Source organism: Engraulis encrasicolus, chromosome 3 (assembly GCF_034702125.1).
Source record: "Engraulis encrasicolus isolate BLACKSEA-1 chromosome 3, IST_EnEncr_1.0, whole genome shotgun sequence".
In the NCBI taxonomy this organism is placed as follows: domain Eukaryota; kingdom Metazoa; phylum Chordata; class Actinopteri; order Clupeiformes; family Engraulidae; genus Engraulis; species Engraulis encrasicolus.
The window spans coordinates 2,005,797-2,018,296 of NC_085859.1; the positions used below are offsets into that span (position 1 = coordinate 2,005,797).

General features: G+C 51.3%; 1 protein-coding gene across 1 annotated transcript in view; it reads left to right on the plus strand.

The window, feature by feature from the left end:
• Positions 1–12,500, plus strand: part of igsf9b (immunoglobulin superfamily, member 9b) — a 93,838-nt gene that overhangs the window by 74,639 nt on the left and 6,699 nt on the right. The window contains exons 16-25 of the mRNA XM_063195814.1: positions 359–443; positions 1,728–1,898; positions 2,841–2,877; positions 3,394–3,712; positions 4,601–4,804; positions 5,713–6,465; positions 8,016–8,899; positions 8,966–9,137; positions 10,291–10,627; positions 11,692–12,500. The exon at positions 11,692–12,500 is cut by the window's right edge and continues 152 nt beyond it. Of these exons, the coding sequence (XP_063051884.1) occupies positions 359–443; positions 1,728–1,898; positions 2,841–2,877; positions 3,394–3,712; positions 4,601–4,804; positions 5,713–6,465; positions 8,016–8,899; positions 8,966–9,137; positions 10,291–10,627; positions 11,692–12,500 (3,771 nt within the window). The remainder of the gene's footprint in view (positions 1–358; positions 444–1,727; positions 1,899–2,840; positions 2,878–3,393; positions 3,713–4,600; positions 4,805–5,712; positions 6,466–8,015; positions 8,900–8,965; positions 9,138–10,290; positions 10,628–11,691) is intronic.

Below are 12,500 nucleotides of genomic sequence, written 5' to 3' on the forward strand. Positions count from 1 at the left end.
AGGAATACAGAAGGTACACACACACACACACACACACACACACACACACACACACACACAGCAGCATACACCCCAATACCAACGGCATGGTCATCAGAGGAATACAGAAGGTACACACACACACACACACACACACACACACACACACACACACACACTGGCTTACCCTAACCTCTCTCCCTCTCTCTCTCTCCCTCTCTCTCTCTCTCTCTCTCTCTCTCCCTATCCTTCTCTCTCTCTCTCTCTATCCTTCTCTCTCTCTCTCTCTCTCTATCCTTCTCTCTCTCTCTCTCTCTCTCTCTCTCTCTCTCTCTCTCTCTCTCTCTCTCTCTCTCTCTCTCTCTCTCTCTCCCTCTAGGACTGTCTGTATGACGTGAGGATGCTGGCTCGTAGAGGCCTGATTGACAGCCCACCCAGCGAATCACTGAACATCTCCACCTCAGGTCAGTATCTAATCAACCAATCAGATATCTCCGCCGCAGGTCAGTGTCTAATTAACCAATCAGACAGCTTCAATGCAGACCAGTGTTCCGATGAGTCACAGTACAACACTGCATCAGATATGCGCTGATATTAGCGCTACTAAATCCTTTCACTTCCTAATCATTCTGCGCATAGCATTGGCAACGATTCAACTCTACTTGCTGGAAATGCTGAGCAGTATATCAGCATCGCTATGATATTACTAAGCAGCAGACTTTAGCATTAGCATTTTGGTAACCACAACACGCTTCTACAGTAGTAGTAGACAGGTCATCAGCTGGGAAAATTAGGCCTTTCGTCCTACCGCACTTAGTTTAGTAAACCTTTGTAAACATGTATGCAAGGAAATAGGACAGAATAGTGCTGAAAGTAGTTCATCGTTCATGAATATCACCTTATATTACAATGTAATAATGCATGAAAACAAGTCATTTTGGAAAATGGCGGCCATATTGAATTCTGAGCAAAAATTGACGTGGCCCCATGATTTCATTTCTTCCGATAGGGCTTCTGGTCAGTAATCCACAGAGAAAAGTGCGGTAGGACGAAAGGCCTAATTTTCCCAGCTGATGACCTGTCTATAGCAAAGAGGCTCTACAAGGAGAGAAGGCGTTAACTGAGTAGCGAAATGCTAACACTAGCCCAGCAGGTGGCATGCTAATGCTAGCAGCTCAGAGGGCATCATGCTGTTGCCATGACAATGCTGTGCCATCACCATGACAATAGTCTCCCGGGCTGCCAGCCCCATACTGTCACTAAGGGCCTCGTGTGTGTCGTAATGTCATGACTTACCACACTTGGAGATGCTTTAATTCAACCCTATTGCTGATTTCTTACTCATACATTATTTTGGGGTATAATATCACATTATTCTGTGGTAATAAGCTCTCTGTTGTGTGTGTGTGTGTGTGTGTGTGTGTGTGTGTGTGTGTGTGTGTGCGCGTGTGTGTGTGTGTGTGTGCGTGCGGACATTTTTGTGGATGTGCTTGCATGTGCCTTGCCTGTGTGTGTGTGTGTGTGTGCGTGCGGACATTTTTGTGGATGTGCTTGCATGTGCCTTGCCTGTGTGTGTGTGTGTGTGTGTGTGTGTGTGTGTGTGGGTGTGTGTGGGCCTGTGTGTGCGTGTTTGTGTGTATGTGTGTGTGTGTGTGCGCGTGTGTACGTGTGTACGTGTGTACGTGTGTGTGTGTGTGTGTGTGTGTGTGTGTGTGTGTGTGTGTGTGTGTGTGTGTGTGTGTGTGTAGGTATGGATATGTACCCGGAGCGCTCCAGCGTGCTGGCTCTGCTTCCCGAGCCGCTATTGGCTGGCGTCATCGCTGGCGCCTGTTTCCTATTGGCTGGCGTGGTGATGTCATTCGTCACCGTCTGCCTGATGACACGACGCCGCGCTCGCAAGAGACGACACAGACGAGACGGTAGGTTACACACATACACACACACACACACACACACACACACACACACACACACACACACACACACACACACACACACACACACACTCACATACACACACACACACTCACACACACTCACATACACACACACACACACACACACACACACTCACATACACACACACACACACACACACACACACTCACATACACACACACACACACACTCACACTTATGTTATAAATGCAGTGTGTAGTCTATGTGGAGTCTAGTAGTATATATGTGACTGCAATGTGCACAGTAGTCTCTATATTATGCAGTCAGTGTATTAACTACTCCAGAGTGACCTGTACAGTGTATTAACTACTCCAGAGTGACCTCTACAGTGTATTAACTACTCCAGAGTGACCTCTACAGTGTATTACAGTGTAACTCCAGAGTGACCTGTACAGTGTATTACAGTGTAACTCCATAGTGACCTCTACAGTGTATTACAGTGTAACTCCAGAGTGACCTCTACAGTGTATTACAGTGTAACTCCATAGTGACCTCTACAGTGTATTACAGTGTAACTCCATAGTGACCTCTACAGTGTATTACAGTGTAACTCCAGAGTGACCTCTACAGTGTATTACAGTGTAACTCCATAGTGACCTCTACAGTGTATTACAGTGTAACTCCAGAGTGACCTCTACAGTGTATTACAGTGTAACTCCATAGTGACCTCTACAGTGTATTACAGTGTAACTCCAGAGTGACCTCTACAGTGTATTACAGTGTAACTCCAGAGTGACCTCTACAGTGTATTACAGTGTAACTCCAGAGTGACCTCTACAGTGTATTACAGTGTAACTCCATAGTGACCTCTACAGTGTATTACAGTGTAACTCCATAGTGACCTCTACAGTGTATTACAGTGTAACTCCAGACTGACCTGCTGTTCTATTTAACCCTTTCAGACCTGACTGCAGCCCTGAGGAAGAGCCCCTCCCCAGAGTAAGTAGAAATCTATATTTGAATAATAAGAATTAATAAATATCACAACTCTATTGTTATTATCATTCGTAGCATAGTACAGAGCCCTTCTCCTGAGTAAGTAGAATACAGTATATATATCACGCTATAGTAGGCTATACTATACTTATTATTATCTCCTGAGTAACTCTCCTGAGTCATCTACAGCGTTTCTAGTCTGCCCGTTCTGCAGTATAAATGTCCTATATACATGTATACAGTGTTGTCTAGTACGTAGCTCTCCCCCTCCTGCTGTGTAAATGTATACAGTGTTGTCTAGTACGTAGCTCTCCCCCTCCTGCTGTATGAATGTATACAGTGTTGTCTAGTACGTAGCTCTCCCCCTCCTGCTGTGTAAATGTATACAGCGTTCTCTTCTACGTAGGTGTCACTGTCCTGCGGCCTATTGCAGTAAAAGACTCTTGCTCATGTATATTCTAATCTTCTTCTGTTGCCTCTCTGCCCCCCCCCCCCCCCCCTCTCTCTCCCCCCCCCCAGTCCTGGCTCCCCGACCGACAGCCCTGACAGTGTGTTGAAGTTGAAGCTGTGCCCCCCCCTCTCACTCTTCCCCGGCTCCTCCTCCTCCTCCGATCGCTCCGCCTCTTTCCGAGGCCCTCACGACGGCCATCATCATCATCATCACCATGGCAACAGCTCAGGAGGTTACCGAGACGACGCGCGTCGGCAGCTGCTGTCTGCCTCTAGCTCCTCCCCGCCGCCGCGCTACACCTGTTTCGAGACGCACCTGGGGGGGGCGCCGTCGCCACATCGGGCCGCTCTGGAGGCCATCGCACGCGGACCGGACGGACGCTTCCAGGTAGGGGTGGGTGTCATGGCAACAATGTCAGGAAGGGGTGGGTGCCATGGCAACAATGTCAGGTAGGGGTGGGTGTCATGGCAACAATGTCAGGTAGGGGTGGGTGTCATGGCAACAATGTCAGGAAGGGGTGGGTGTCATGGCAACAATGTCAGGTAGGGGTGGTTGGCATGGCAACAAAATATCAAATATCACACAGTTTTTACATAAAGTAATGATTCCGATTTTTTTATTCCGATCTTCCATTGAAAAAATAGAAACAACAAAAAAAACAAAAACAGGCATTTATATACTTGCTATTTCTAGTTAGCAATTCATGAAATGTAAACACACTGATGACACTGTCATGAAGTACATAATTGGAATACAATAAAGTAAGTCAGTCAGTAGCAGAGGTGTCAAAAGTAAAAGTAAAAGTAAAAAAAAGAAAAACAGTTTCCTTCCAACACAAGTCTGAGTAACCAGTAGACCCGTGTACTTGTCTTACGATCAGCTAGGTCTGCACTGGTTTGATCTAGTGTGTGGTGGGTCCTCTTTGGTTTTTCAGTGTTTTTCAGTAACAACACAGTCTATCTATCTCATTAGGTACACTGGAGTAAATGGTGTAACAGCTATGTCATATCATCATGTGCAAGTGTTGTGATTACACCACAAATGTACTTTTACTTTTGACACCTAAAAATAAAAAATAGCAACATGGGAGCAGTGGACATGCGGACATTCCTCTTTACGTTCACAATACAATAAATTAAAAAATATGTGATACTGATAATAAACATCCTCACTGCAAGATGATCTGTACGTCATTTCTCCACTTTGGCAGATTCGATCGAGACGATCTTTTACTCGATTTCACGCTTTAATATTGTCATGTCGTCCTACTTCCAGGTGGCGACCTATGACCCCGACGCAGGGCCCTCCCCCTCGCAGGTCCGCGGCCCACAATCCTCCCCGGCGAAACCCAGCCGCTCGGCCTCCAGAACCGGCTCGGGGTCCGGAGCGGGCTCGGGGTCGGGGACCGGGTCGTTCCGAGACTCCCCCAGCCTGCTCGACACGGACAGCGAGAAGAGGGGGTCCCCTCTGACACTCAATGTAAGTCAGTGGTTCTCAAACTTTTCTCATCACTTCGGAGGGTCTGGATGCTTCCGAGCACCACCCCCCACCCAAGCAATGGTAGTACTCGCGCAGACTGATTTTACGTGAGATAAAACAAAGAGGGACGTGTGTTCATTTCCTATGCTATTCCAATTCATGACAATTTCTAATATAATGCTGGTGGTGAGGGCTTAAAATGTATTGCTTATTGGAGAGACAGTAAATAATTTCCTTGGGGGAAAAAAAAAACAAAATGAGATGCCCCCCCTGTGATACCTCTGCGCCCCCCCAGGGGGGCTTGCGCCCCACTTTGAGAAACACTGATGTAAGTAATCATTTTCTACTCAACTTCTCTACTTTATTAGGGCAGGGGTTCTTAACTGGAGTCATATTGGGACCCACACCACTCCTCTCCTGTAGGGGGCAGTGGTCCTTAACTGGAGTCATATCGGGACCTACACATATTACTACTCTACTCCTCTCCTGTAGGGGGCAGTGGTCCTTAACTGGAGTCATATTGGGACCTACACATATTACTACAGTGGTTCTTAACTGGAATCATAATGAGACTCACATATGTTAATCATTTGCTACTCTACTCCTCTCCTGTAGGGGGCAGTGGTTCTTAACTGGAATCATAATGAGACTCACATATGTTAATCATTTGCTACTCGACTGCTCTCCTTCAGGAACTCTCAAATTTGACATTCGTGCCATGTGTGTATGAAGGGTTTCATTGCAAAACAGTGTATCCACCATTTTCAACTTTTTATTGGAAATGTTCAGAAGTCCTATCACCTAGGTGTGAATTCTCTGCATTCAAATATTTTGAGAACATACTTTTTTAAACTGTTAAGTATTTCATTGTTAAGTACATCATGTGCTATTCTCCTCCTCCCCTGTAGGGGTCTCCCAACCTGCAGAAGCTGGTGCAGTCTCCAGGTCGCGTGCGGGCTCTGGCGCGGCACCTGTCCCTGTCGCGGGCCGGACGCGGCTGCCTGAGTCTGGACGGGGAGCGGGGGGGCGGGGCCTCGGAGGCTCTCCTCGACGACGACCCGCGCGCCTCCTTCTGCTCCGACGGCGCTAACGCTAACGAGAGACGCGTACGCGACTCCCTGCGCCGCTGCCAGCCCCTCGGTTACCACGACAACCTGCTCTCGCGACGACCCGGATACCAGCCAATGGAGAGCCTGCTCAGCCCCAGTAGCACCTCCCACTCCCTGCAGCAGCCAATGGACAGCCAGCTCAGCCCCAGCAGCACGGGAATCACCCTATTGGAGCCGGACAGCCTGAGCGTCAGCCAATCGGGCAGAGAGAGGCGGAGCCTGAGCGAGGGCCGAGAGAGAGACAGGAGCAGGAGAGAGCGAGACAGCCGAGAGAGAGACAGCCTGACCCAGTGTCTGCGTCTGGCGCAGGAGAGACAGGAGATGGAGAGGGAGCTGGAGAGTTACGCCTCGGGGCGTCTGGGGGGGCGCGAGCTGGAGAGCTACGCCTCGGGGCGTCTGGGGGGGCGCGAGCGGCCGCTAGCGGGCTGGGAGGACGGGCGCAGAGCTAAGTCTGTTAGCCCCATGCGGAGTAGCAGCAGCATCCACAGCCCCGCCCCCGCGCCCACGCCCCTGCAGCAGGATCCAGGAGACCCCGTATGGAAGCCACAGGAGGTACGTGTGCTGCCTTCAGCATCTTGTCTGTTTGTTTGTTTGTCAATAGTTGTTCTGTCATTCTCCTGTTGTCTTGTGTCTCTGTCATTGTCATTGTTTGTTGTTGTTGTAAGCTTCTACTTTTTACCTGCTAACAAATCTACCATCGGATATCAATAAAGTTAGCAACCGCCCAAATGCTGGTAAAACTTGGCTCTGGCTAGTAATGCTTTTATTGTCACTAGCCAATTTGGCTGGCAGCGTATTCCTTGGTGTGACATATGCATCATAGCCTATATTCTATTGTTCGCCCCTTCTGTATCAATTGTTTGCATTTAAGTTCACGAAAAAGCTCAGTAACTCAGTTTCTATTTGCTTGATATACCTCCATGTAGAAAGCTATACACTCATCTTGCTGTAGCACCTCATCTTCTGAGGTTAGACGTATACTATCATGATAAAAAAAGAAGAAGAAAAAGATATAAAATCGGTGGCTAGTGGAATACCTGAATGGCTAGTGACTCGGGAAAACCACTAGCCACAGAGGCCGGTGGGTGAAAAAGTTAATGTCAAGCCCTGTTCCATACCTTACTTTTAGGTGAACTTGTTTGTCAATAGTTCTCCCGTTGTCTTGTGCCACTATCATTGTATTGTGTGTTGTTGTTGTAAGCTTCTACTTTTTACCTGCTAACAAATCTAGGGTGCATTTCTCAAAAGAGAAGTTGCTAGCCTGTAACTTCGGTAGTTGCCAATGGGAAAATGCATTGAAAACAACAAAGTAGCTACTGTAGTAAGCAACTTTGGTTTCGAGAAATGCAGCCCTACCTCGGGTATCAATAAAGCTAGCTCACCTTACTTTACCTTACCGTACCTTACCGTACCTCACCTTACCTCACCTCACCTGACCGTACCTTACCGTACCATACCTTACCTCACCTTACCGTACCTTACCTCACCTTACCTCACCGTACCTTACCGTACCTCACCTTACCTTACCTTACCTCACCGTACCTTACCGTACATTACCTGACCTTACTTTACCTTACCGTACCGTACCTGACCTTACTTTACCTTACCGTACCTTATCTGACCTTACTTTACCTTACTTGACCTTACCTTACCTCACCTCACCTTACCTTACCTCACCTTACCGTACCTTACCTCACCTTACCGTACCTTACCTGACCTTACTTTACCTTACCGTACCTCACCTTACCTTACCTGACCTTACTTTACCTTACCGTACCTTACCTGACTTTACTGTACATTACCTTACCTCACCTCACCTCACCGTACCTTACCTGACCTTACCTCACCTGACCTTACTGTACTGTACCTCACCTCACCTCACCTCACCTGACCTTACCTCACCTTACCGTACCATACCTTCCTTTACCTTACCTTACCTCACCTCACCTTACCTTACCGTACATTACCTTACCTCACCTCACCTTACCTGACCTTACCTCACCTCACCGTACATTACCTTACCTCACCTCACCTCACCTCACCTCACCTTACCGTATCTTACCTCACCTTCCTTTACCTTCTTTTGCCTTCCTTCACTTCAGGTGAACCTGCGTCGGCAGCGTCCGGCCAGCTTGGCAGCGCGTGCGACTGCAGACTACCGTCGGGGGTGTTACTTCGGGAGCACCAGTAGCCCCGTGGAGCAGCCGGCTGAGACGCGAGGTGGAGGAGGGGGGGGCAGGACGAGCGCGATGATGCACCCCCACCCCCCCTCCTCGCACCACCACCACGCCTACATCCCCTGGGACATCAGCCCGGTCAGCTCCCCCACCTCACATGTGCCACCCCCTCACCATCCACCTCCTCCTCCTCCTCCCGCCGTGCTGAGCCTGTCCGAGGGGAACACGCCCCCCCACGCCCTGCGGCCGCTCTCGCCCTTCAGAACGCCGCGACCTGGTGACCAGCGACCCCTCTCGCCCTTCAGCCCACGTCTCGGGGAAGAAGAGTTCGAGAACAGCGGAGGGTCACAACGTCACCTGCGGCCCGTCTCCCCTCACGCCTTGCGGCCGGTCTCCCCCCACGCCTTGCGGCCCGTCTCCCCCTACACTGAACACTCCCCCCGCTCCCCTGCCGACCAGCTCACCTCCCGCTCGCTCCCCGCCTCCTCCCCCTCCCCCTCCCCCTCTCCTGCCGACCTCAACTGGGCCAGGAGTCCGCGACCAGGAGACCCAGATCGTGATCGACGACCAGGAGACCCGGATCATGATCGTGCTCGTGCTCGTGATCGGGGCCGCTCCCCCGAGAGGTCAGAGGTCAGCAGGTACCAGGAGCAGCAGCAGCGGGAGCGTGAGATGGCCCCGCCCCCCCAAGGTGGTAGCGACCCCTCGCTGCTGTCGGTGTCTGAGCGCGTGCAGCGCATCGAACGTTCCGTCAGCCCTCGTCCGACCACGCCGAGCCCGGGAGGGGGAGGGGCACCCAGCCGCCCCACGTCACCACCCCCCCACAGCCGCCCCACCCCACCACCCCCCCACGGCCGCCCCACCTCACCCCCCCTCTCCGTCTTCCACGGGCGCCCCACATCTCCTCCTCCTCCTCCGGTGGCCATCGGGCCAGATGCGGCACGCACGCGGCCCGGACGCAGCGCTTCAGGATGCTCTACGCTGCCCTACGACCAGCAGAGGAGAGACAGGAGGCAGCAGCAGCAGCAGCAGCAGCCCGCGGAGGAGGTGAGGACTACACACACACACACACACTAGCAGAGCCGATGCTTACACACACACACACACACACACACACACACACACACACACAACAGTGGAGCAGGGCCGGGAGGTGCGTACCATGCTCCCCCTCACACACACATTCCAGCCCGGGTCCTTTGCCGACCCTTCCCCATCTCTCTCTCTCTCTTTCAACTCGTTTCCTGTCTCTCTCTTAACTGTCCTATCAAATGAAGGCAGAAAAAGCCACAAAAAAGTCTGCTAAGATCATCAGCTCATCTAGGACTGAACTCTTTTGCGTCCTTGTGTAAGTGACAAATGACCTTGCCCCCTCGTGTCCTCGTAGATACAGTCTAATGACCTTGCCCCCTCGTGTCTAATGACCTTGGCCCCTCGTGTAGATCCAGTCTAATGACCTTGCCCCCTCGTGTCTAATGACCTTGCCCCCTCGTGTCTAATGACCTTGACCCCTCATGTAGATGCAGTCTAATGACCTTGGCCCCTAGTGTCTAATGACCTTGGCCCCTCATGTAGATGCAGTCTAATGACCTTGGCCCCTCGTGTCTAATGACCTTGGCCCCTCATGTAGATGCAGTCTAATGACCTTGGCCCCTCGTGTCTAATGACCTTGGCCCCTCGTGTCTAATGACCTTGACCCCTCATGTAGATGCAGTCTAATGACCTTGGCCCCTAGTGTCTAATGACCTTGCCCCCTCGTGTAGATGCAGTCTAATGACCTTTGCCCCTCGTGTCTAATGACCTTGGCCCCTCGTGTCTAATGACCTTGACCCCTCATGTAGATGCAGTCTAATGACCTTGGCCCCTAGTGTCTAATGACCTTGGCCCCTCGTGTAGATCCAGTCTAATGACCTTGCCCCCTCGTGTCTAATGACCTTGACCCCTCGTGTAGATCCAGTCTAATGACCTTGCCCCCTCGTGTCTAATGACCTTGCCCCCTCGTGTAGATGCAGTCTAATGACCTTTGCCCCTCGTGTCTAATGACCTTGGCCCCTCGTGTCTAATGACCTTGACCCCTCATGTAGATGCAGACTAATGACCTTGGCCCCTAGTGTCTAATGACCTTGGCCCCTTATGTAGATGCAGTCTAATGACCTTGGCCCCTCGTGTCTAATGACCTTGCCCCCTCGTGTCCTTGTAGGTCCAGTCTAAGCCGTCTCCGCGTGGCGTCCTGAGCGTCGAGGAGCATCTGAGTGCGTCCGCCCTGCCGGACCCCGATCGGGAGGCGTTGAGGGCGCGTTCCCGCCGCAGCGAGCAGGCGCAGTTCGAGACCCCCTCCTGCCGAGCGTCTCCGCTCCTATTGGACGAGCCAGAGGACCAGAGCGACGCCTCCATCTTCTCCTCACGCATGTCGGAGTCGCTGAAGGCTCGTTTGGCTCCGCCCCCTGCTCGCATGTCACCCGTGCAGACCAGCGCCATCTTGGAATACCTCAGCATGCCGGGCTTTATCGAGATGAGCGTAGACGACGACCCACAAGGTACACACACACACACACACACACATACACACACACACACACACACACACACACACACACACACACACACACACACACACACACACACACACACACACACACACCTGATATACCTCAGCATGCCGGGCTTCATAGAGATGAGCGTAGACAACGACCCACAAGGTACATACACACACACACACACACACACACACACACCTGATATACCTCAGCATGCCGGGCTTCATTAGAGATGAGCGTAGACAACGACCCACAAGGTACACACACACACACACACACACACACACACACACACACACACACACACACACACACATCTGGAGTACCTGAAAACCTTCCAAACAAAGATTTTATGTGCGTCTAATCGGCCCACCAATATTATTGGCCCGATAATACATAAAAATGAAATATCGATCAATATAATGCTTGAATTACTGTACACTTTTCTCCTTAATTATTTTTCTATTTTGCACAGACAATGTTAATATTTGGAAAGCTTTGTTGCATTTGAGAATGCATCTAGTGGGACGTTACAATAAAATTAAGCATATTTGGTTCCACAACGGGATATGTGTAATGTTACCTAAAATTGGTTTTGAGGAAAAATAACCCACATGTATTGACATCGGTATCGGCCAATATCGGAATCGAAAATTGAGAGTTGGACAATATCGGCATATCGGATATTGGCAAAAAAGCCAATATCGGACATCTCTAGCTGTAATTTACTGTAATTTATTGTAATCTCACTTGTGGTACGGGTACCGTCTCAAAAGTGGACTGTATTGTACTGTATTATACTGTAATCTATCCTGATCTACTGTAATTTACTGTAATCTCATGTAGGTCAGAGCAGCCTCACTTGTGGCACGCGTAACCTCTCGAAAGTGGACTGTATTATACTGTATTATACTGTAATCTATCCTGATCTACTGTAATTTACTGTAATCTGGCAGGGCAGTGTCTGTGTCACCTGTGGCACCCGTACCGTCTCACCTGCGTTCTGTAATGTATTATACTGTAATCCATCCTAAAATACTGTAATTTACTGTAATCTCCTGTAGGGCAGGGCAGTGCCGCCTCACGTTCTGGCGAGGACGATGAAGATGGTGATGATGATGATGATCACGACGGCTCGTCTCTGCTGACGGGAGAACCTGACGTGGTGCCCAGGAACTGGGAGACACACACGCTGGACGCCGGCTCCCCGCCACACACACACACACACACGCAGGAAGCCAGCTCCCCGCCCTCGGAGCTCGACAGAGAAGGAGGCCGCGGGGCTCCTGTCATCAACACCGGCAAATCAAGCTCTCCAGAGGAACTGGGATCCAGGGGAACCCACCACAGGGACACCCAGTCCAGAGACACTGCGTTCAGGGACGACCAATCCAGGCATGACCCCTCCAGACACTCCCCCTCCAGGGACTCCCTCTTCCAGCTGCCTGCTGCCGGGTTGGGTCGGGTCGGGCCGCCTGAGTCCCGGTCCTCCAGCACGCTGCCTCTGCTGTCCCCTCTCAAGTCTCTGAGTCCGGCTCGCCACCAGGCCCAGCGGAGCGGTTCCGGTTCCGGTTCCGGACTGGCCCAGTCCCTCGTCAGCGCCGCGCGATCCGTCGCCGCCATCGCCTCCCGAGACCCCGCCCCTTCGGAACACCTGCCCCTGCAGGAGGCGGGGCCAGCCAGGGACGACGACGGGGAGGAGGAGGAGGAGGAGGAGGAGTCGACGATGAGGACGAGGAAAGAGCCAATGAGCAGGGAGCGTTCTCCGGCCTCGCGGGCCAATAAGATCGCCTCGCGCATCTACCAGGCGCCGCTGCTGCCCTTCATGAGGAAGTCCTTCAGCATGGGGCCCAATAAGAGCTCTTCCTTCAGC